A 26289-nucleotide genomic window follows, 5' to 3' on the forward strand; every position below is an offset into this window, starting at 1 on the left:
AGGGCGCATACTTTGAATAAAATATTTGTTATCATTCTCTTGAAATAAATGTGTTTTTTTCTTGAAAAAATACCGGTTTCATATGTATACACCTGGTAGCAGGACGTTTCTGTTTTCCGTAACTGTTTCAGCTGACTTCTATGGATATAAGGTAAATCCGAGAACTTTTGTTAGATGCCGCGATGGCATGGTAATAGTCTAGTGGTTAAGAAAATTGACTTGCGTGCTTAGGTGTATGTGTTCGAATCCCCCCCCATTGCGTGCGAAATTTGTGTTGTATTATACGCGTTGTAACGTTCAAATACCGATTAATTATAAGTATATCCAAAAATATTTATAAGAATTTAAGGTGCGCTTATTTATTAATTATTTTTCAGCAATGCTTTTTCACAATTTAAAGTGCTGTCTAAACTATAAGTCTAGAGCGTTAACAAAAGTTAGATGTCTTTATATCCGCAGGTCAGCACCACTTAAGAATCAGTACTGGTAACCATTAATGATAGTCGTATTTAGTTGCCTATAATTGTAACGTCTACCGAACTGTCGTTTTGTCCATATACGTACTTGGAAGATCAGTAGATTTAACTTGGTTTGCAGTAAAATATAAGTTTCTTTTTCTGCGTATAAAAACTGTTTAAGAATCACTTATCACTTCACTTCACCATAGTACTAAAAGGTAATAACAATAGACACTATTCAAGAATAAGTGCTTGAATTCAGAACACTTTGCGTTAAAATAAGCATTATTACTTTAGAATTCACAGGTAGGAACTAGAATTGATAAATAATACCAATTTAAATAATGTAATACGTTGAACATGGTCTCAGAAAGAGGTCACAAGTTTCCAATTTGAAGGTCGAAACAGAACTAAAAAAATAAAGCTGGATACCATGGAGCCAAACCGAGCGAGCCACCAAAACAACATCACTAGCACTTCAAACCCGCGGTCACAAGGACTCGAGCGACCTATACTAAGAAAGGTAACCGCGTGGAATAATAGCGTCAAAAACTAACTGCCATCATCACAAAACTTATTAGGAATAGTAAAAATTTCTCAATTAAAAACTTATTTGAGATTTTAACTAAATCAAATCGGATAGGCTCAAATAGGTATTAATTAAAAAAAATAGGCATTATTTACAAAGTTATTACAAAGAAATACAAGAATCATCTAACATCGGACCGACAATTTTCTTCTATTTACACTCATTTTTTTAAACGAAAAAAATGCTACCTTTCAAAAGTTTTTTTTTTCAAATAATAGGTGGTAATATGGAAATTTAAAAAAATTAATTTTGAAAAATTGAATTTTTGCATTTTCTCGGAAACTTTGAGATACAACAAAACTTTTAATAAATTTTAAAAAATTCAGACAAGTTCTACAAAAAACACCTCTTACTCATTTGTGGTTGCTTGAATCAAGTAATATATATTTTAAATATTGGAAAAAATAAAAAGGTCGTGTTTTCCTGAAAATTTTCTTAACGTGCCCCAACTTTTTTTTCTTATATTTTGTTCAGAGTTTCTGCTTATATAAAATGGTATCCTATAGGAGCTTAAACATTGTTGAGCCCGAGAAAATATTATTTCTTAAAATGCAATGTGTTCTTTATGCTCATAAATTATGCAAAATAACACAAAAGAGAAAGAAAAACACAAAAATTCTATTTTTCACAAAAAATTTTTTATTGTAAAGCAGTAGTTTTTTACGAAAATTCGCTGTCGCAAAGCCTGAATGATACTTTTTTGCAAAAATTCCCCGTTCGAATGTGAAAATTATCAGTCTTCGTACACATATTTTCTGTTCCAAAGTCTAAAATATAATTCTTTGCAGAAATTCCCTGTTTCAGTAATTTCACCCTCTATTTAAAAGTTGTAAAAGGAACATTTCAAAATCCTATAAATTACGACTCTAGACAGGGGCTGTTTTTGAAGATTCCCTTTTTATAAATCAGATTAAAATCATTTTTCAAAATTTCTCAATCCATGTCATAAATGACATTTTCAAAGAAAAAATTTGAATTCTTAACGAAATTACATAACTATACCAAGCCACAATGAAACCTATTTTCAAAATTCTCTGTTCCAAGTCACAAAAAAAAGTTTCAAAGTTCAACCATATTTTGAATTATATTAACTATAGTATATTATTACTATATTATATATGATTATATTAATTATACTAATATTTATTAAATCGCTGTTAAATGTCAAAATAAATTTATCGGTGAAAAATAATACTCAGAATTATAGTAAGACATATCCACAAAATATTTATGAATGAACTATTCATAATGAAAATGTTAAGTAATAAGTTCAACAAAATCATCATAATTTAAATCTTTCTATTGTATTGCATATATCCAATTCACTAGGTTATTCCTAAACCACCATATAAAAAATCTTTCTCCCCTTGCGCCTTTTCCTCATACCTGGTTTATTGAGAAAATCAAATATATTCAAAAAGGTTAATGTCAAAATTTGACAGTTGAGGAGATAAGTAGCACATAACAGAGGTTATCATGCTAATTTTACATTTTACTACTATGGATAGGCGTGAACGTTTTTTCATATAAAACAATTTGTATTGAATGTTTATTTGTCTAGAATTTATAGCGATTTGTAAATTGAAACTAATTTACTAAATAGCTTACATTGAATGTAAATATTTTTTGAAAGACTGTAGTGGGATCCAAGCGAGTGAAAGTCACTAATAGATATAAGTGCGACAGGTGAGACGGTACTGCATTTTCAAAAAATTTTATTATAATTCAGAAATATAGTAAGACCCTTTTTCCAAAATTTAAAAGAGGTAAGTTTCAAATTGTGAGGAAGATGGAACAGGGCATCTTTTTAATTCCCTTCTTTTAAATTAGAATTAATTTCATGTGGAAATATCCAGGTTCCAATTCAAATTATAATTCTTTACGGAAACTTCCTGTAGGAACAACAGACTCTCCTTTAATAAAATATATTTGAGTAAAATCGCGTCGTACGCCTACCAAAGAAACAGAAGTAATTTATGTAACATACGTAACGGAAAAAAATATAAATTATATTTGAAAATATAATTCTTTAATAAAATCCCCTGCCCCTATGGAGAATTATAATTCTTCTAGAAAATTCACTGTTTTAACTCAGACCTAGAGTAATAAAAGATATGAAATTAATTTTATTTTGCATATTACGCGAACATTCCAAGAGGGCGTTTTACTTATACACAATCTTGTGAGGGTCAGTTACAGAAATGACAGGAGGTGACTCTTATAGATTTTTTCATGCTTCTAACTTCAGGTAACTTTAGGTTAATGTGTCAAAAAAATAGACACTTTAGCTACATTTATGAAATTTTTTTTGGGACCGGATTTTTTAAATTCCGGAAACAGCATCGTATAGTTAGCCTTACAGTTTAAGATTCATTTTCGATGACTGCTATACGATTTTTTTAGCATAGATATGCCTGTTTGACCATAATTATACATTATTATTCGTCAAATGATGACAATGATCCAGTCAGTAAAGGCTGATCTTGCCTTCATCATCATTTAATATTTTCATCAGTTGCTAAATCATTATCAATATTTGATCTTGTCTTCACTGGCAGGGCCATTATCATCGTTTTATAATAACAATATATAATAATGGTCGAACTTTCATATAGTTCAGCTAAAAACAAATTGTACAGCGGAAATCGAAAATAGATTTTAAAGCTTACTTAGTACTATGCGATGCTGTTTTCGGAAATGAAAAGATCCGCTTCCCCAAAATAAATTCATGAGTTTGAACAAAATGGCCCTTTTTACAATTTAACCTAAAGTTACTACCAAAAATGACGTTACAGACAACTCTTGCTGTCGTATTTGTTTTCAGTTCAAAAAATCTAGAAGATTCACTTATTATTAATATCTAAAATCATAAAATACATTATTTTTAGGATAATTGAACAACAAATTGATTTAGGTAATTTAAAAAATGTTGTATGTTCATAAAATTTCCGCACTTTAGTGATATATAGAAGTTTAATCAGGTCTAGAAAATTAACTGAATTGTTACACGAGTCCAAATACGAACTTATATAGCCACGACTACTAACCATTATTATTGTGCTAAACCATTTCAAGAAATTGACAATAATTAGAACCCATCCACACAACTTCATAACTCATTTAACAAAATATTGTTTAGCTCGTTTTTGTATGACATTCAAAATATAGTTACAATTATATGTCAAAAATGTTTATTATTATTATTATTATTTACAAATTCATTACAAAATTTAAGATTTTAGCAGTTATTCATATCAACGTTTTTTCGTAAACGTATTTAACTACAAATAAATTGGAAATGTTTTTTCGTTATAGTATGTTGCAAGACGGAAATATTTGTTTATCTCAAATACAATTTTGAAAACATGTTAATTTATTGCTCATTTCTCTTATTTTATATTATCCAAAATATTAACTACGTTAATTTACAGTTTTTTATCATGAAACTAATTAATTAAGAATCATTATCTTCCATAACAGTCTCCTAACAAATAATAATTGTAAAAAACTTTTATTCCTTATTTGAAATCAAATGTTTTTATAATACAAGACAATTCGTTTGATGAGAATGCTTTTTCTTTATTAAAGAAAATGCTTTTTAACCTGATATACAAGGATTTCTTTCAGTTTTAGCTTGGAGCCAACAAACTGAATGAAAAACTTAGAATTGTTTATGAAATTATTTTGAGTTGATTTTGCTGATAAAAGAAATTTAATAAGTAAGCTATTGGTAAGCAAAATGAATGTGAGCAAACTCGGTCAATTTTCCGTGGTGAATCTCAGATATCTCTGGCGGACTCCACTAGAGGCAGCACGTTGCATGCTGCAACAAAAATTAACTTTACAAAATAAACTTTAATCAAATATCTGTTAAACTTTCTTTTGTTTTTTCATGACAACACATATGTTTTGAAAAACGCAAAGTTGTCTGAATAAAACTTTATCACTCTAAAAAATTTCCTGCAACAAATTTGATCATTACATAACCATAAATATTAGGACAGTCAGACTACAGACAGACAAACATGTTAGTAAAAAACATTTTTTCTAACCTATTACATTAAACCCGTCCATATTGGCCAGCCACAGTTACAACAAAATGTGACCAATTTATGTAAGTGGCCAACTTTTGAAATTATATGTAATATTGGTACTCTTGTTTTGTTCTTAATATTAGTATGTAAAGGGCCTAAATACCAGATAGGGTGGTTTGCTTGTAAAATAGAGAGGGCCGGCGATAGCGGAAAGAGGGATGACTTACTGGTAAGGTGGCCAAATTCAGCAGGTCGGAATATGTAAAAAGGTTTTCAAAAGGTGGGCAGGATAGACAGGTGGCCAACTTAACGAAGAATCATCCCTTTAAAACTTTTTAAATAGGATTATAATTATTAAAACTTTTTATTGTAATACCTTTCATTATAAATTATGAAGATGTAAAGATCCTGCTTTCATGGACAAACTATGGGTGCTATCAAAAAACTGTTAAGGATAATTTTGTCGCTCTTTTTAAGGTGAAAGATTTTTCTGCTGAACACATTTTCTGTATTTAAATATAAATTCGAATTTTTTAATTTTTTAATGGCATTTTCCAAATTAAAACAAAATCCATTAGGCCTAATTGACTATCAACAAACAGTTACAGACGATTTCGTAGAACTTCCTAAAAGTAAAAATTTTGTAATTAGACTATTTGTTTGTTGAATTTTTATTTTTCATGACTAATTTCATAAATATGACAGTAGAAGGCTGGCTAACGAACTTGACCTGTCTTTTTGGACCACAAAAGTGTGCACTAAAGGAAATTTTGATTAAAAAATGTCTTTGTTGTGGTAAGCTATTCGCTTTTAATCGATTTATAAGAATAAAAAAATGAACAAACTCATTTTTTTCTCAGGCTTAAGATGGTAGCAGCCTAATACACCGAAAGCATTTTTCAAGTGTTGAATTTTTTAAATAGTCTGCACGGGACTGTCGAGGTGTATATCATCAGTGATGCCCTGATTTTTACTCCATTAACCTCGGACTATTATTATTATTTATTATTGTTCTTATTATAATATCTTTTTATTATTCTTATTCTTTTTCTAATGGAAATAGTATAAGACACTCAAAACAGGAGTGTTTTACACAAATTGTATACACAAAAGTAAGAAATGTATTCTCCACCACCCCGACAAATTTAAGTAAAAAGGACAAATATTTGTTCCCTAAACTACCATCCAACAGCACCAAGATTTATCAATGTTTTAGTCCAACTGAGAAATTTGATTTGTTCAGTAACTGTACGTTAAAAGTACGCTAAATTTACGCTAAGTCTATTCAAACCGGAGATATTTCAGTTTGAAGTTTGCTCGGGTCTGCTGGACCCGTTCAAGATGGAGCGGAAAATTTCGAGGTCAAAAATTATTATTTCATATAATTTATTCAAATTTAATGAGAATTTAAATGGCATGACATTTTTTTTATTTTTACGGAGCTTTCGGAGAATAATTATTCTCTAAAAGGTCCGTAGCTTCATAGAATCCTCTTCATCAATACTTACCGTTTAAACCAAAAGTTCGCTATTCCATTATTTTCAGCTTTATCATGGATGCACGAATATAAGATATATGTTTCGTTATTTTTAGCTTTTGGAGGAAATCCGGGTACCAAACTACAAATTTTTTACCCCCTTCCGACTTTGGGAAAAAATTTATTCGTTGCTCCGTATTATTGAAGATAGTTGCGGCTCGCCGTGATGGACCATCTGATAGAAACTTTAAAATGTTCATTATCTTTCCCGGACCCAAAATACAACAAAAAGGATAAACCTTCGAATTATATGTAATTTATAGTGATTTTATGGAACTTGAACGAAAAGTCTACACCCTGCTAAATGTATTTACCTTAACCCTTCGGAAGAGAGTGAAAAAGAACAGAAGAAGAACTCCATGAAACTGATGAAGAAGAGTTAAGAATCAGGTAAAGAAGCAAAAGAAGAAGACGAAGAAGAAGAAGAAGAATCACGATAAAACAGGGGCACGATGGGGGGCAAGCAGGTTAGCCAGGGGAGGGCAAGCCCGTTATAAGCCGAAGTCTTGGCTATTGAGTGGCTTAGCAGCTTAGTCGGCGGCCTTCGAGACAACATCCCGGACCCAAAGTTGGTCCCACTGGTTCCTCCAGTATAATTCATTTTTTCATTAGTTTTATTCGACAAGTGGCACCCTCATTCGAACTACATAATTGAAAAACAAGAACCTGGTGAACCCGGGAAATAAATTCAAGTGATATTGTAAACTCAAGGTCATGTTTCGCCAGAGGGAGGTTCCGGTAACAATCGCTGCCCTTCTATTGGTGATTTTTTGGATTGGTGCAGAAGCAAGTGGTAACGAGGCATCAGATGACGCTCTTACTGTCTTTGGTGAGTAACTTCCGGATTTTGATTTTGGAGGGAAAGAGGAAGACTTTAGAGCCAGGACACATTAATTGTTTTTTATTATTATTTTAATTATTTTACGAATTTGGACCGAACATGTTGGCATTTAAGTGTGATCGACTCATCAGAGTCGGTCAGCGAACTCGCGACAGAGCCAAATGGAACTCTATTATGTTGACTGCGTACACCGGCACAAGGTGGACGCGCATATTTACACGCTACGATTCGCAGTAAAATACAGTAAGACACCTCGGACAAGAGACAACAATACGATTTTCCGATTTAAAATGACGCAAGGTGTAACGGTTGCTTTTGTAAGCTGTTTTATTTTACATTTTAGAGTGCAGTTTTCTTGACTGTTATGAGGTTTGGATGCAAAACGTAGAGTGAGGAATGTTTTTATGTGCACCTTATGAGGAAGTTATTACTATTTTAATGCTCCGCGTAGTTTCAATGAATTACGCAATTAAAGTTGCGCATTCAAATTCACTAAACTTCAAATTTAATTGCCTTAAAAATTCGACACTTTTATGCTTATCTTTTTTAATTGGGACTGCATTCTAATTTTTAAAAGGGAACTTTCAAATTCCATCCCTCTTGATTTGAATCATGCTTTTTTAACCTGAAATTACAAATTTTTGTTATTTTATAGTGACTATTCAGAAAAAGGGCATACTTAGTATAGCGAAATTATAAAAATGTTTTACATTTTTTTATTGTTTAAATTAACTTTTCTTAATTTAAATTAAACACGAAATTACTTAGAAATTTGAACTGTTTTTTAAAATAATTTTTTACCTACATTTTGAATCATTTTCATTATAAAAATTTCCGAATTGTTTAAATTTCAAACCGTATGCAAGATCTAAAATAATATAAAATTATTACATCAAAACTTAAAATCATTCAAATATGAATTTTTGTTTTAAATTTCCTATTTAAATTCACCTCTACTTAAAATAATTAAAAATGCTTTTAATTTAAAGACGTTAATAATGAAAATTAAAAATTATTGACAAAAATTAATTGATTTGTGTTTTATATTTTTTAAATTGAAAGAATCTTTATTTTGTAAATGTTTTACTTTTTTATATTCAAGGCTCTTTAAACATGAATTATTCAAAAATTAGATAGTTACAGCCTTTACACCTTTTCACATTTTACTTATAATATACAATAAAGGTGCTTAAATGTTTGTCCCTCAGTTTCTATGTCCTGCCATATTTGCAAACATCGAAAAAAACTTAGTCCCCTTCCTAATTAAATTATTATTTTTTAACAAAAGCAAACATTTGGAAGTTATATTAACAAAAAATATTTTGTTAACTATTGAAAATAATTCAAGACTAAGTTCCAGAACTTAATAATAAATATTAATTCGCTGTGTATGAAAAAGATACTGTCACATTCCTCCCCGAGTCAAATAACAAAGCCTTTTCCATGAGGAAAAATACCCAAAACCCGAAGCAACCGAGATAACTCGATAACCGAGATAACCTTGAATTTCTTTGGAATTCATTCAAATTCATTATGAATTCTTTGGAATTCCCAAGAATTCAAGCGCGAGATCGATCATACCCGTCACCCTTCACAAAGTTTTTGTTGCAGGGATGGGGGGGGGGGGGCTACAGACATAGAGGTAACATAACCTCCTTCTGGAATTAACCTAGAAGTCTTTCAAATTTCACTCCGAGCTCTTTTTTAAAATTCAGTCGAACAAAAATTACGTTGACCCACCCCCAATGATTTAAAAGAACTTTTCAAATTGAATGTAATAAGACGATAAATTCCAATTTATTTATATTTGTCCATTATAGTGTTTATATTCCTAAAAACCTGAAAGCATGTGTATATTTGGGGCCGTGCATAAATGGCGTAGTATTTCAGGTACGTGGGGAAGGGGGGGGGGCATAGGACAATGATTTTTCTGTACTGTCTTACATAGGGTAACATTTTTGTTAAAAATTCATGTTTCAGGTTGAAATTTCGTCTTCTTAAATAAAAGATCAAGTACTTTATTCAAAATTAGTTTTTTTGTTGGCTCAAGATTTATAATTTTAGTTAACATTCAACTGTTTGTTACAAAATTAACTTACTTGTTAAAAATTGATATTTTTGATTTCATAATTCAACTTTTTTGTAGAAAATTCATCATTTTGGATTGAAAATTGAACAATTTGACAGAAAATTCTTAAACAATTCGGCAGAACATTCAATTAAAGTAAAACTCTTCTATAGCGCCGATTTTGGGGCTGACAGTGGGTGGGAGCTAACTTATTTTAGCCCGCTCCGCTTTTGTTTGTTCGCGTCTGAGTGCTCCCCTGAGTGAAAACCGCAGACTCCGCGCAGCTTCTGTTATACCTACCTGCAGCGCCTCGTCAATGCTCGGAAGGGCTATAGCAGGGAGGGCTATTGAAGGGTTTCACTGTATTTTGGTTGAAAATTCTTCCTTTTGAAAGGAAATTTCAACTTTTTTCTGACATATTTGCTTTTTTGAATCGAAAAAATTTGTTTTTCAACAGACATTTATTTATTTCATTTTTGGTTAAACCGTGATCTTTTTAGAGTAAAAATTCCACTATTTGATTGAAAAATCATATTTTTTGGTAAAAAATTATTATTCCTAGTTGAAAATTGAACTACTTTAAAAAAGGATGCATTTAATTGAAAATTCGTCTTTTTTGTTCAAACTCTAATTTTGTATTATAAATGCAAGTGTTTGCTTTAAAATGAATCTGTTATGGTTGAGGATTCAACTATTTTGCTGAAAATCCGCCGCTTTTGGTTAAATCATATTGTGCTTCATTTAAAATTCAAATCTTTTTGTTGATATATTAAATATTATATTTTTTATTGGAAATGCATCTTTTTATGCTGAGAATTCAACACCTTCGTTAAAAGTTAAACTACTTTCTTAAAAATTATTTGTTTCTGTTAAGGATACATAATTTTAGTAAAGAATGCATCTCTTTGATTGAAAATTGATGTAGTTTGTTGAAGTTTCCTTTTTGGGGGTAAAAATTAATTTTTCAAAGTAAAATTGATCTATTTCATTGAAAACTAACTTTTTTGTTTGAATTTTATATTTTTAGGTTGAAAATTAAGGGATTTTGTATAGAAAATTCATCTTATTGTCTTGGAAATTTAACAAGTAGGTAGAAAATTCTACTAAGTGGTAAAAAATTTGAAATGGTAAAACATTCAACTGTTTTATAGGAAATTCTTTTCTTATATATATTTTTTTAATTTAACTTTTCAAGTGGAAATTTAACTATTTCATTTATCGTTAAAAATCTAAGTTTTTTGTTTAAAAATTTTAGTATGTAATTCCCAATTTCCATAATTTGTTAAAAAATGTTATTTTTATATAAAATATATCTACTTGGTTGAAAATGTAATTATTTGATTGGAAATTTAACTGTTTCATTTTTGGTTAAAAGTTGATCTTTTAAGTTAGAAAAAATAAACTATTCGGTTGAAAATTCAAGTATTTAGTTAGAAATTTATAGATTTTGTTAAAAATTCGACTCTTTTAGTTTGAAATTTTTGTATTTTATTGAAAACTCGTCTTTCATATTAAAAAAATAATTTTTTTCTTCGAAAACTAATGTCTTTTTACTTGAAAATATTACAATTTGGATGCATTTTTTTCGTTATTTACTGAAAAATCACTGTTTGTTGAGGTTTCAAATATTTTGTCGAAATTCCTTTATAAGTACAATTTAACTATTTCTGATTTCAAATGAAAATCTTTCCTTAGTTAAAATATTAACTATTATATTATGTTGTGACTTCATATTTTTGATAGAAAATTCCCAAGTAATTGTTTGAAATTTAAACTACTTTGTGAATTTATGAGAAAAATTTCAGATTTAATCAAACTCTCCTCACCCAAATCGTCTTACGGTATTTTTGGATTCTTTTGGTTGTGGATTAATATCAGCTAAGTAATATTCTGATTTGTATTGATTTTGCAGCTGCAGATTTAGACAAACGAGGACGAGAAGACCGACAAATTTTAAACTTTAAAAAAGATGGCGGTCCTCCTGGAAAATGTTTAACTTCAAAAGGCGAAGTTGGTCAATGCACGACCTTCAAAGAATGCTACCCTTACTTTAAAATCCCAGACCTAGGTGTTCTTGACGGTTGGGTCTTGGGTGTCTATGATAGCTGTAGTTATCTTCGGTCAGATGGACTACCAGCTTTTGGAATTTGTTGTGCTGATTATCAGCCCACTTCCCCTTTACCAGATATAGAGGAGGAAGTTCCAGTTGAAAATCCAGACGAGGTGAGAATATTTGACAATAAATTAAAAACTAATTTAACAGGAGTAAGAAAAAAGTACGAGAAACGAAGTTTCATAATCAGATCCGCTTTACATATAACGCGCTTGTGCTACAAATTCTACATGTTTCTTTAGTTTTAGACTTGCGTGTCAAAATAAAATCACTATGTATCCAGAGTTAACCTTTTTTTAAATTATTGAAGTCAAGAATATTTTTACGTTTAGACACACTAACTCGAAATTTTTGTGTGATTATTAAAAATGTTCGATGAAATATAAAACCAATTTTAATCTGAAAATCCACTTATTTATTGTAGAAAGACTGATCATAATTGAAATTTACATAAAAAATGGTGTATAGTTTCCCTTTGCCTCACTATAGCCAAAAATAAAAAATACTCTATTTAGAAAAATGTTAAATTTATCAATAAATATAGACATAAAAACTTAAAATTCCTATTTTCTTTATAAGAACCTTGAAACAGAACCTATAAAAAATGATTCATTTTTAAACGAAACCTTAAGAGAATTTTAAAACGATTCTAATTAAGTAAAAAGTTTTAAAAACTTAAATGAAACGCTGTGTCTCAGGTATTTGCAAGAGCGGTATATCTAGCACAGTGTGATTGAAAAGAAATGATAAGTCATTTGTAGTCGAGGCACGAATTCGACACGGATTCAGCGGCCAAAGACTGAGTCATCAATCCATCTTAATTTAAAATCCGCAAGCTCTATATTTGTTTTTTAATTTATTACTCATAGCTGGAAACTGGCACTTCACAAATCGGTATATTTTATACATTTTTTGTATTAAAAAAATTATTTTCCTAAATAATTATTTAAGGGGGGATAGGGCGAGAAAAATATTTATAGTTAAAAAATTATGGAAAACAGGCCCCAAATTATCATGGAAGAAAACGAAACAAAATTCAATTCATTTTTCTTGCCCATTAATATTTAAAGACAAAAATACTAATCTTGTAAAATATTAAATCTTTTATAAATGAAATAAAATAATTTTAAATTTAATCTTGTACATTTTGTATCCGAAAAAGTGAATAATTTTTACCCAAAAATTGATTAATATATATTGATAATGTGACTAATTGTCTTTTGAATTGAAGAATAATTCAAGTGAATTTGAAAAAATGCCACTCTTCCAGTCATTTATGTAAAATTTGAGAAAATGTATACACATTTTAGAGGAATTAGAATAATTCTATAAAATTAAAAGAAATCTAGGTGAATTAAAAAAAGTAATGATGTGAAATAAAAGAAATTCTTACATATTAATAGGTATTCAACAAAATTTGATTAAATGCATAAGAATACAAGTGATTTTAAAAAAATACAAATGAATCCAAAAAATCCAAGAAAATTCGAAATAATTTAAAAGAATTAGGGGTAAATTAATCAAAATTCAGTGTATATTTCAAATTAATTTCAATGAATAAATTCATTGAAATCCATGAAATCTGACGATATTTCCTAACATCCTGGAAAATTTATTAAAATATCTTGAGAACTTTCAAACCCATTTAAACTCCTTAGATCACTTAAAATTTTGTCTTTTTTGGATAAAAATTCAAATGGTTTCAGAAAAAATTTATTTCTTGTATGAGAGTCATCACAAGAGGTAATTTAAATGGTAAATGATTGTTTAATAATGGGAAATAATTCTGTTCTTATCATTTCGCTACCACGCTATAATTTGTAAACTTTCTCATATTTATAAAGAGATAAAAATAAAATAATGGGCAAAAACTTACTTTTAAGGTGTGAAAAAAGCAACAATTAGATGCTTTTTAATAATTGTAAAACATTTAAGATTAGATTTTTTTTCAATATTGCTGGGAAAATTTTAAATTGTTTAAGTTTGATTTTAAATGAATAATTTTATGTTTAAATATTTTAAAATGTATGGAAAAAGAATATAGAAGACTTTGAAACAATTTTTTATTAAGTTTAAATGATTGTTTTGCAATTAAATCTAAGACAAAATTGAAAAAGATTATAAGAAACTTTTAAATAGTTCCTAACATTTTTTTAAAAAGTGTAAAAGATTTTAAAGCAAATTTTGGTGATTTCGCGATATTATATAATTTTAGAAAAAAATTGAGTAAATGTACAAGATATTCCGAAGTTTCGAAACGATTCAAAAACAAGTAAAACTTGCAAAGATTTTTTACGAATTTTGTGAGGTTTGGCGAAAATCAAAATTAAAAAAAAAATGTTTTTCAAAAGATTGGAAAAATTGTTAAAGTAAAATCTTGAAGATTTTATGGCAATTTTTTTTTAATATTCGTGTGAAATTTTTGAATGATCTTTTATTTTAATAAATAAACTTTGAGAAAATTAAAAAGGTTTTTAATCATAGCAAATGATTTCCTAAAATTTAGGAAGAGCGCGTTGAAGATTTTAAAAGCAAAATGTTTCACTTTGGTAAGTTTAAAAAATCAAAAAAAATCTAGTAAATTCAAGAAATATTCAGTAGAATTGAAGAGATTCAAAAAGAATTTTAATCTCCAGAAGATTTTTAAAGATTTCATACATAAAGATTAGAAGCTTTAAAATAATTTCAAAAGGTTTTAAGGGAATAAACAAACTTTTTTCAGCTTTCTGGGAAATTTCAAATGATTGCAAACCAGTTTCTTTACAGACTATTTTCTTTTTATTTCTGGATAATACTTCATCTTAAAAACTCTGTTATTTTTATTTTGAAAAAGTCTCTTTATGTCTTTAAACATAATACAAAAAATTTTACGAAATGCTGGGGAGGGGGGATGTCTAAAGAAAATTTACGGCCTCTTAAGATGCTAACATGTGATCGCCACATAAATGTTCCTTTTGTTATTATTTTCGTTCCTTAAAAAATGACAGGAAACAGTAATTAAATTTTAGAATAAGGTAAATAAAAATCGCCAATTTTTAATTCTTTCGATTGATTTTGACGAACACAAAAACGATTATTTGCTGAAAAACTCAATTTGGGTAAAATAAGGTTTGGGAATCGATAATCTTATCACCACAATAAAAATTGTCGCTTCCATTAAACGAAAGTAAATCAAAATTTTCAAGAAAGGTTAAAAGTTGAAAAAATAGTCGTATCTAAAGTGACTCACCGAAAGGTAGGATTTCGGAAATTGCTGAACGAGAAGATAAACACTAGATTTGTACAAGAGGTTCAATGCCACTGGAATTTCACTCGCGACGTAATTCCGAATCTAAATTGTAAAAAAACGCGGCATGATTTTAAACTAAAAACGCAGTCGTCCCATTCACGAAGACTCCGCGACACAGCAAAATAGGATTATGCTATAAAGAGAACAATTAGTTAGCTATACTTTTTTTGTAACTGTTATTAATTTATAAGATGAGGAAATCTAAGACTGACTCGACAAAAGTAGGTACTGATAATTTCCGCGCCACATGGTGATCGCAAGGACGCCAACCCGATAAAAAGGTGTGTATTGAAATGGATAAAAATGATTATTTCTAATATGGCAAAAAGGACATTTATTTAGATTCAAAAAGATAAGGGAATCTCGGCATATTTGAAATAATTTTAATTTATTCCAAAATGCATTCCTTCTTAACGGGAAGGAAGTCACAACATAACCTCACTTTACCGAAAGTATCCAATGACGGAAAATTAATATTATAATAATTAGATGTACTCTTTCATTGTTAAATTAAAAAGACAATTAAAAACGCGACAAGGGAACTATTTTGTCAAGCGAGACTAACTCGAATACATATTATTCGAATAATATCTTTGTTTTTAACATAACCGGCGACAACGTCAAGTCGACAACAAACAAAACACAGTAAGTGGCCAGTCTTGCCAACCTGCCAATCCAATGCAATTTGAATTAAATTTCGCGACCACGTGACTATCCTGATAGATTCAAATGTTTCAATAAAAAGAAATAACCATAATATTTCTATTTCATTATATACTATATGTAATAAAAAAAAATTATTCTGACATTAATACCATAATACTGCGACTATTTTAAAACTATTTATAATATAACACAACTATTTTTTGTTGGAAATGTGTCTTTTGATTCAAAAATTCATCTTTTTTAGTAGAAATTTAATCTTTCTTGGATAAAAATGCAACTATTTGGTTTAAAATTTAACAATTTTATTATGAAAATGCGATAATGCGACTGGCAGTACTTTCAATTGCGTACCATAAATGTATAAATAAAGTAGGGAATACGTTACCAGTTTGGAGGGGGGGATAACAAGTGTAAATAACGTTACAAACTTAGATAAAATTTATAACTTAAACCCGATGAGAAAAATCTAAGTATATTTTTGGGTATAAATAAATTTTTTTTATTAAAAATACTAATATATTTTTGGTTCCATTCAGCTCGTTTCTTAAAAAATTCTATTATTTAGTTAATGATTTAATTATCTGATATCAATTGTAACTATATTGTTAGAAAGTCATATTTTTTATAACAAAATCAACTGCTTTTTTTTAAATTAATTTTTTTAGTTGAAGTTTCATCTCTTTGGTTAAAAATTGAACAATTATAATCGAGATTATAATAAAAATTCGTTTCATGTTTGGTGAAAAATAATTTTTTTAAACTGAGATTAATATTATTCGATGTTTGATTGAAATTTTATCTTTAATATTTTACAAATTGAACAGTTTGGTTACAATTTATTTTTCTGTACAAAGTGCTCCACTTTTTGTCTGAAAATACATGTATTTTGTCGAAAATTCGTCTTTCTCAGGAGAAATTTAATCTTCTTGGTTGAAAATTTATCCTTTTTGGAGTAAAATGCAATTGTTTGGTTGAAATATCGTCGAGTATTTTATTTAAAGTTGAACCCGTAAGAAAATAAAAAATAAATTTGTTCATAAAGGATGAATAATTATAGTTATAAAGGAAACTATTTGCTTTTAAATTAACTTTTATGTTAAAAATTTTAATTTTTCGTAGAAAAATAATATTTTTTGGTTGAGAACTCAACAATTTAGTTGAAAATTCAACTTTATTGTGGACAATTTTTCTTTTTGGTTTAAAATTAAATAATTTTGTTGAAAATGCATGTATTTTGTTTAAAAAATCGTCTTTTTTCGGTAGAAAATTAATCTCCTTGGCCAAAAATTCATATTTTTGTCAAAAATTGAATAAGTTTGAAATTCTTCTTTTTACATTTTCATTCAACAAATATTTACGTTTCGGCAAGTACAGAATCCAAAAATCATAAAATATAATCGATGTCTGGCTGACTGTCTGTATGAAGGTATGATTACCTGAATGTTGTAGTCAGGCTAACTTTTGAAGGAATTGTCCAATCGGGTCAGCCTTTGATACACTTCTTAAGGTTCCCAAAATTAAGGTCAATTTTGTTAAGCAGATATTTCCAACCAAAATAAAAAAATTTAGAGCATTTTTAAAATTTGAAATTTTTTTAAAACTTATTTTAGACATTTTTGTCCGAGTTTCTTAAAGATGGTTAGAAGACTTTCAAATTATCTAAATAAAATTTTTCATTTCAATGAAAATTAGAAAAGTTACATTTAGAAACTATCTCAGTTAAATTTTTCAATTTGACAAAAATTCAAAAAGTTGAAGCTTTTTCAAAATTTTAATACAAACTTTTTACGAGTATTAGAAATTTTTGTCAAATTTTCTGGTACACGGAAAAACGACTTGCAAATTATCCTAATGGCATTTTTGAATTCGATTAAATTTCAAAAAGTTATATGCTTTTCAACATCTTGAAAATTTAAGAAAAAAAAGGAAAAAAATTGTAATGGGTTGAGAAATGTCAATCCAAATTTCTACTAGATATAAAATATATGTATTTCGAAACTATTCTTGTGAAATTTTTTATTTAGACAAAAGTTCCAAAAGTTGGATCATTTTCAAAAATATGCAATTTTCACTTTTAAAAGATCAGTAAGTTTAAAACGTTCTTTTCACTAGATTTGAACAAGATTTACAAATAATCTTGCTCAAATTTCTTAATTGGATACAAATTATCGAGCGCGAGTTTCTTAATGAGAATGTAATCGTCAAAGCCGTAGGTGCTTTGAGAACCTTCTTTAAACTTCTTTACATATAAATCGAAAAAATTGCAGTTACAATTTATGACTGTAATTCGTCAGAAGTTTAAATCACAGTTTTCGATTTAAGTTATAATATTTATGATATTTGAGAAAAATTAGTTAAAGTGTACGCATTAAACGTACGAAAATGAGCGCGATCCGCGAGAGCGTGCCCTTGCGCCCTGGGCGCGGTAAAACTTAGCGCTAAACTCTTGGTCGAAAATGATCTTATCGTTTAAAAATTTGTTTCTTTTTTGTTCAAAGTTATTATTTTAACAGATTTTTTATATGAAAATTTAAATATTCCATTTTTGGTTGAAAGATTATCATATATATTGTATAAGCTAATAATTAAACTATTTAGTAGAAATTCATTTATTAATCTTATTTGTTGAAAATTCAAGTATTAGATAAAAAATGCATATATCCGAGAGCAAATTCATATATCTCTCTGCATATATTGTGTTAAAAACTCGTCTTTTAGGGTTGAAAATTATTCTTGCTTGTTGAAAAAACAACTTTTTAGTTGAGAATTGCACTTTCATGTTAAAAATTCATATTTCTTGATTGAAAAAATATTTAATTTTAAATATTCATCTTTTACAAATTAAAGTCCACTATTTTTTAAAAATTTTGACTATTTAGCTTCAAAATTTTTCTTTGGTAAAAATAAACTTTTTAATGAAAATTCAACTGGCTTAAAAAAATTTGCCTTTTTGTTTTGAAAATTTAAATACTTGATTTAATTATCATTTTTTTTAATTTGACGATTAAATTGAAATCTTTGTATGCCGAAAATTCAACTAATAGATTAGAAATTCAACTATATTGTTAAAAATATAATTATTTTTGGAAAAATTAACTACTTTGTAAGTCATCATTTTTAGCCGAAAATTTAACTATGTAGTTGAAAATTTATCCTTTTGTATTAAAAGTTCATCTTTTATGGTATAAAAGTTTTCCTTCTTGGTAGAAAACTAATTGTTGTGTTCAAAATTGAATTGCCTTCGAAAAAGTCGTCTTTTTCTCTGGAAAATTCAAATATTGGATTGAATTTTAATATTTTTTGTATAAAAACTCCACCGTGCAATTGAAAATGCATCTGTCTATGCTTAAAATTCAACTAATAGGTTAGAGATTCAACTATTTTGTTAAAATTCTAATTATTAAAAAAAATTAACAATTTTGTTAGAGACATAATTTTTGGTCGATTATTTAACTAATGTTGTATATAAAATATCATTGAATTTCAAAGATTACAAATTTTCTAACTATTTTCGGTATTGATACGATTTTGGAACAATTATTATCTTATGTCGGCGTTTTTCGCCTGAAATTACCATTTTTTAGAAAAAAGCTATTTTAACGAATATTTACAGTATTTGAACAATAGTAGCGTATGTTAGCGTTTTAAATCGAAAATTGGTATTTTTTAACAAAAATGCAACATTATGATTGTCAATTTATTGTGAAAGAATATTATATAATTAAAAATTTGTCATAAGGACAACCGCAGGATTTCGCCGGGAGCGGGTGCTAATCTGAAAAATTGCACCCGCTTCCAGCGAAATCGCGGTAAAATTTCAGCCATAACCACGTCTCACAACTGTAAGATAGGTGGTTACAGTCTGTAAAGTAATCAATACGACGATCCAGCAAAAGCCTCGTGGACCCTAAGAACACGGAGCGACCCAAGGACAACCGCCTTCTACATTTTTCCCGCAAGTGTTCTAGCATATTGTTGACACGCAGAGATGCTTTTTAAGCTATTAGCAAGTGAAAGCTTGGCACCTCCAAGAGCGACGATGATAAAGACGATCAGTTTAACAGAATATTCCGGGTACAATCGTTGCAACTCCCTTATAATGTCTCGAAACCTCTCTTTCTTTTCATTCTCCTTGGCTATGATGTTTTTGTCAGCTGGTGCCGAAAATTCGATAACGAACATGGTTATATATATAATATTATACAACATTCGAAAAAGGAATAATTTTAAAATCAGAATAGAACCACTAAAAGAAACAAGAAAATTGTTTATCATAAAAAGGAAATAAGAATTAAGCAGAAGAAAAGATTTACCAGAATAGAATCTCAAACTGAGAAGACTAGGATTAGTAGAAAAGCTTCGCAGCAGATTAAATAAAAATATTACTATTGAATTATTCTTGTTGAATTAATTTTAAAATACTAAATAAAATTTAAATAATTACCTATTATATAAAGATTTAGGAAACTTCTCAGTCCAGTAAATATATTTTTAAAATATGAGATATTAGTATGAACTGAAAGTAAATATTTACCAAAATAAAAAATCAGGTTTCTCAGTTAGAGGATAATTCAAAGAAAACTTGCAATAATTTAATAATTGAGAAAGAAATTTTGAATTTGTTAAATTTTATATTATAAAAGGATAAAGTGCCAATTTTCCTAAAATTAGGATGTAAATAGATTAATTATCTGTCACAAAAATAAACCCTGGGCTGTATATTGACAAATAAATGTTTTATAAATCATTTGATTCCATTTACTTTTTTTTTATATCAGATAACTGAAGTAGAAGACCAAGGCAAAATCGAAGGTATGAGACCACGACCACAGCCTGCTGCAGCTGCATGGCCACCTCCACTTCCAACTCATCCACCTCATCACACGCTTATTCCTCCTCTGCCAACACATCCACCCCCATTGGCAGCAGTTCCAGAAGATGATTCTGAAATAAAACCCACTCCAAAGCCTATTGCCAAACCGCCAAGTGCAACCTGGCCAACCAAAAAACCTCCCTACTGGGTAACAACGACGCCAGCAGCACCAGGCTCACCAGCAGGGTTACCAGCAGGGTTACCAGCAGGGCTACCAGCAGGATTACCGGGATTCCCGGGAGCATTGCCAACTGCTCCAACGATACCTTCCACAAAACCTCCCACTAAACCTCCAACTCCTGCACCTACTTCTTTTCCCATCCTTTCAGCTTCCTGTGGGGCCAAAAATGGAAATCAGATGATTGATACGGATCGAATCGTCGGAGGAGAAAATGCCAAACTTGGAGAATGGCCCTGGATTGCTGCACTTTTTAATGCCGGACGGCAATTCTGTGGCGGATCTCTTATCGACGATATTCACATTCTCACCGCAGCTCACTGCGTCGTTAAGTAAGAAATATTCCACAAATATTTAAAAATTTATATTTAAGGAAAGATTTTATTGAATTAAATTTTTTCTGAAAAAAGATTTTCTCCTTCGCTCCGCTGTGGACAGAACCACAGAACTTGCGATTCCCGGTCAGGTGCCTTTCCCTTAAGTTACTAGAGAGATTGAAAGAAAAATCCTGTTTAATCTTTGTGTTTTTTTTTTCTTTTTTCAGTAGCTTAAGGAAAAAGCTGTGGTTCGATTTCTAGCGGTGCGAAGAAGATCTTTTTTCGGAAAAAAATTTAATTTTAACAAAATCTTAATTTGCTGCTCCATCTAGTCCAGTGGTCGGCAAACTACAGCCGCGCGACAGTACTAGCTGCCGGGGCGGGTCGAGTCTAAATCTCGTGGCAGTACCTGCTGCCGCGAAAAAGATCCAGGCTGCCACGGCTACTTGCTTTGTTGAGCGGTTGGTGTTAAAGGGATTAAAATTAAAAACTAAAAATGCTTCAATTTCAAAATTAACATTTTGAAAGTGTGAAATTAGAAATCTGTGGAATTTTTCGATCAAAAAGAATCTAAAAAACGTTTTAAAAACATTTTTAATTTCCAAACTGAGTGCCCAAGTGCATGAGAATGTGAAGATAATATTTTTAGTTTCAGAATTAGTTAAAATCTTAAAGGCATTTATTATTATAATTTGTAATTTAAAAAATATATAATTAAAAAGAAATAAGTCATTTGCCGTCGCTTCAAATTTCATTTTTCAAAAATGTAAGTTTTATCTTTCATAGAAAAAGTTTAGTCATTCGCTTTTTACTTTCGGGGTTTATTTGATTTTTAAATTCAATTTGTTGAAATCTTAAGGGCATTTATTATTATATTTGTGATTAAAAAAATATATAATTAAAAAGAAATAAGTCATTTGCCGTCGCTTCAAATTTCATTTTTCAAAAATTCAAGTTTTATCTTTCATAGAAAAAGTTTGGTCTTTTCCCCTTTTTACTTTCGGGTTTTATTTTATTTTTAAATTCAATTTGTATAAACGGAGAGACAATAGAGCTGCAGGTAAATATTATATATAATAATAATTTTATTTTATTATGTATAGCATTTACCAGCTTGATTGTGTCTGAATATTTGTCTGAAAAAATGGGCAGAAGTACAGTAAACTTCAATAAATTGAATTTATTGATAACTTTGGTCAACGTTTTTAATTTTGTTAAAAATTACTGTTAATAAAAATTTTAATATTTCAAAACATTTATTTTTAAATTCCCAAGAAGAATTTTAGATGCAAATAATCGCAAAAAAATCACAGATTTCGAATTTAAACTTTTAAATCACTATTATAAGAAATTAAAAAAAAATTGATTGGTAACTTTTTATCCCCATTGAGTACTCCATCTCACAACGAACTCTTGCCGAGAAAAGTTAACACGTTGATGAACAAAGCCCGGCAGGCGAAAAAAATTTCTTGGGTCAACTCTGCTCTGACTTGAAAAGCGCGCAAAAAGTTTGCCGACCACTGATCTAGTCTGAAAAGACGTTAAGAATTTCTGATATTCTCTGATGATAATACAGATTCCTTGCAAAATTCAGGAAAATTTGTTGGGTATCTCAAAGTTCTTAGAGCAATTTTAATCAAAAATAGCAGTGAATATCAATTCATTTTAATCCAAAATATTATACAAAGGTCTGAAATTAATGATTGAATGTAAGATTTTTTGTTAATATTGAATTCAAACTCCTTCCCAATAGTTCTAAAAAGGTGGCGCTGTGATAGCTGTGGTAATATGGTCGATTTCAAGTTTTCAAAAAAACTAGAAAATAATGCACTGAACGTAGAAACCTTCTGAATTTGAAGCATTTTAAATAAAAAATCTTATCATTTCAAATTTTTTTGCAACTTCAAGTTCAAAAGTTCAATAATGCACAACCATAAATTGAAAATCTTCTAATTTGGATAAGCTTCATACTAAAAGAACTTATTCTATCACTATTTAAAAAAGAAAAATAAATACGTTTAAAACGATACAGGCAGCTTCAAAGCATTCAAACTACAGTTTTTTGAAATATTTCGAAAATGTGCAATTTTGTAGATGAGATGCTAACAATTATACGAAATCAAATCAAAAGCCTTTAATATTGAGCAAATTAATATCAGAAACTTGTATTATTGGACGATATGAATTTCATCATCAATTTGTTTATTTTATTAATTTGTTTTTGTGTAAATGAAACAAAAGAATAGATCAAAAAAAGTACTTTTTTACTTCAAAATTGGACAAGGTTCGTAACTTTTTGCTGGATCAAGCCTCAGGCTTTTTCCTGAAATTTAAATGCATTTTTACTATTAGTTGACTGTATAAATTGTGATGAATTTGCTTGGTGTGATTAAGAATATTACATTCAAAATCTGAAATCATAATTTTTGTTCAAATTATAATTACTTGAATATGTCCCCAAAAAAATATATTTCTTTCTGGGTTTTTGTTTCCCTATTAAAAACTAAGGAAACACGTAATATTTCAAATCAAATAAATTTGTTAATAATTATTAGAATTTATAAGTAAAAAAATACTTTATTTTTAGTTCCATCTTAATGAACAATTGAAAATTAAAAGATTGGACAATTTGTAAACCAGAGTTGTGCAATTGATCAATTTTCATTTTTAATTCTTTAAAGTTTAATGCTTTCAATTTCTATCGCTGAAAACAGCTAATTATAAATTTATCCCTTATATTTTTTTAAATGCAACCATCTCCATTTTATCTGCGAAATTTAAATTTAAATGCTTCGCAATATTTAAAAACTTCTTGAGATACGTAGTTCAATTTTGAACTACGACTTTAATACTTATAAAACATGCAATATTATAAAAGTTTCAATTTTGAATCGATTAATTTTGCGTACTTCATTCAAAATCACAGCAAAGGTAAATAATTTGAATTATATATATTAATACTCAAAACCTGGAAAAAAATTTCCTGACAATTCGAACGTTTTTTTTTCAGGTGTCTCAATATTTTCCCAGATATAATTTTTCATTTAGCTATTCAAATATTGCGCATTTTCTTCGAAAATCAACTTGAAAAATGCATACAGTTGCGCGAGTTCATTATAAATCATATTTTTTCAGATTCTAGGGTTTGCAATAATATGTTGATTTTAGAAAACTTTGACAAATTATATTACAAAAACATTCTTATGTTAAATATATTAGTCAAATCGATTAATTAAATAACTAAATAATACAAAAAACATAACTAATCAATTCTTGATTTGTCTCTAAAGTCCATAAATTTAAACAATAATTCAATCGAATTTTTATTTTATTTACTTGTATCTGAAATGCAGTGCATATGTGGATAAACTTACTGTGTGTACTGTATTAAATTCAATTTAAACCGTTTCAAATTCCTACCTTTTCAAGTAACAATATTGCACTTTCAACAAGATAGGTGAACTTGTAACCAAATAGTTGAATTTTGAACCAAAAACATTCATTTTCTACCAAAAATAGGATTTTTCAACAAAATAGATCAATTCTCAACCAAACAGTTGAACTTTTAAGTATAAAGATCATTTTCAACCAAGAATTAAATACTTCAATTTTTAGTACAAAGAATAATTTTTATCCAAAAAGATAAATTTTAAAGTAAAATAATGGAATATTCAACCAAAAATTAGTTACATTTTCAGTTTAAAAAATTCATTTTTACCTTAACATATATATATATATATATATATATATTACAAAATAGGTAGAGTTTCGTTTGGAACAGTTCAATTGTCAGCAGAAACAAAATTAATTTGCAGCCTAAGAAATAACGTATTTTGAAGAAAATATCTAATTTTTCAACCAAAGAGATGAATTTTTAATTAAATTGATGAACCTTCAACCAATAAATATTAATTTTTAACAAACGAGTTTGACTTTCAACTGAAAATTCAAGTTTTTGTTTCAAGAAAGATTAATTCAGAACAAAAAATGTAGTAATTTATATTTCAACCAACAAAATTTTACGTTTTATTCCAAAAAAGTTGAATTTAACAAAAAAAAGATGATCTTTCAATATGTGCAAATGAAGAACCATTGTTATTCCAGGTATTTCTAGGTATATAAAAATTCCCTGACATAAAAAAATTTCGCAAAATTTGTAGGTTTTTCCAGGTGTATAAAAATGCCCTAACTTGCAAAAAATCCCTAAAACTTCTCGGTTTTCCTAAACATATAAAAATTCCCTGACTTAAAAAAAAATTACTGACCTTTTCAGATTTACCCGTATATAAAAATTCTCTGCCTTCAAAAAAATGCATTAACATTTCCAGGTTTTTGTTCGTATACAAAAATTTCCTGACATAAAAAAATTCATATTCTTTATTTCTTTATCTAAAGGTTCTTTACAAAGTTAAATTAATTAATCATTTTTTATGTTAAAGTAAACAGGAAAATTAACATAAAAAATTGTTAATAAAAAAATTCCCTGACATTTCTAGGTTTTTTCTGGTACACAAAAAAATTCCTGAAACTTCTTGGTTTTCTCAAGCATATAAAAATTCCCTAATTTAAAAAAAAATTACTGACATTTGCAGATTTTCCCGTATATAAAAATGTCCTGCTTTCAAAAACATGCACTGACGTTTCCAGGTTTTTTTACGTATATAAAAATTCCTTGAAATAACAAAATTCATATTTTTTATTTCAAAATTAACAATACATTTAAAATTAATATAAAAAATTATTAATAAAAAAATAATTCCCTGACATTTACAGGTTTTTTCTTCTATATAAAAATACCTGGACTTAAACAAAAATTACTAACATTTCCAGATTTTCTCAAATATAAAAATACCCTACTTTCAAAAACATGCACTGACATTTTCAGGTTTTCCCAGGCATATAAAAATTTCCTGACTATAAAAAATTCACCGACATTTCTAGGGTTTACCATGTGTATACAAATTCCCTGACTTACAAAAAATATCTGACATTTCCAGGTTTTCCCGCATATAAAACTTCTCTGACCTTTCCAGATTTTCCTGGATATATAAAAATTCCCTTACTTAAAAAAAATCCTTGATATTTCCAGGTTTTCCAGGTCGACAAATATTTCCTGTCTTAACCAGAAAATCCCTGAAATTTCCAAGTTTTTCTATGAATAAAAATTCCCTGATATTTTCAGGTTTTTCTAGGTATATGAAAATTAACGGAAATAAAAAAACGGAAGATATTTCCAGGTTTTCCTGTATATAAAAATTCTCTGAAATTTCCAGGTTTTCCCAGGTGTACAAAAATTGGCTGTCTTAACGAAAAAATCCCTGACATT

The 26289-nt window shown here is 28.6% G+C and overlaps 2 protein-coding genes across 2 annotated transcripts in view; one reads left to right on the forward strand and one right to left on the reverse strand.

Annotated features, from left to right (window-relative positions):
- The window catches only part of LOC117172400 (protein charlatan), a 480082-nt gene extending 464869 nt beyond the window's left edge, over positions 1-15213 (reverse strand). The window contains exons 1-2 of the mRNA XM_033360289.1: positions 15142-15213; positions 14870-15062 (exon numbers count right to left, since the gene is read on the reverse strand). The gene's annotated coding sequence lies outside the window, so the exon portion shown is untranslated. The remainder of the gene's footprint in view (positions 1-14869; positions 15063-15141) is intronic.
- LOC117172401 (serine protease 44-like) overlaps positions 7165-26289 on the forward strand; it is a 24418-nt gene continuing 5293 nt past the window's right edge. Inside the window, exons 1-3 of the mRNA XM_033360292.1 lie at positions 7165-7447; positions 11440-11750; positions 20374-20978. Of these exons, the coding sequence (XP_033216183.1) occupies positions 7333-7447; positions 11440-11750; positions 20374-20978 (1031 nt within the window). The 5' untranslated portion in view covers positions 7165-7332. The remainder of the gene's footprint in view (positions 7448-11439; positions 11751-20373; positions 20979-26289) is intronic.

Source organism: Belonocnema kinseyi, chromosome 5, assembly GCF_010883055.1.
Source record: "Belonocnema kinseyi isolate 2016_QV_RU_SX_M_011 chromosome 5, B_treatae_v1, whole genome shotgun sequence".
Lineage (NCBI taxonomy): Eukaryota > Metazoa > Arthropoda > Insecta > Hymenoptera > Cynipidae > Belonocnema > Belonocnema kinseyi.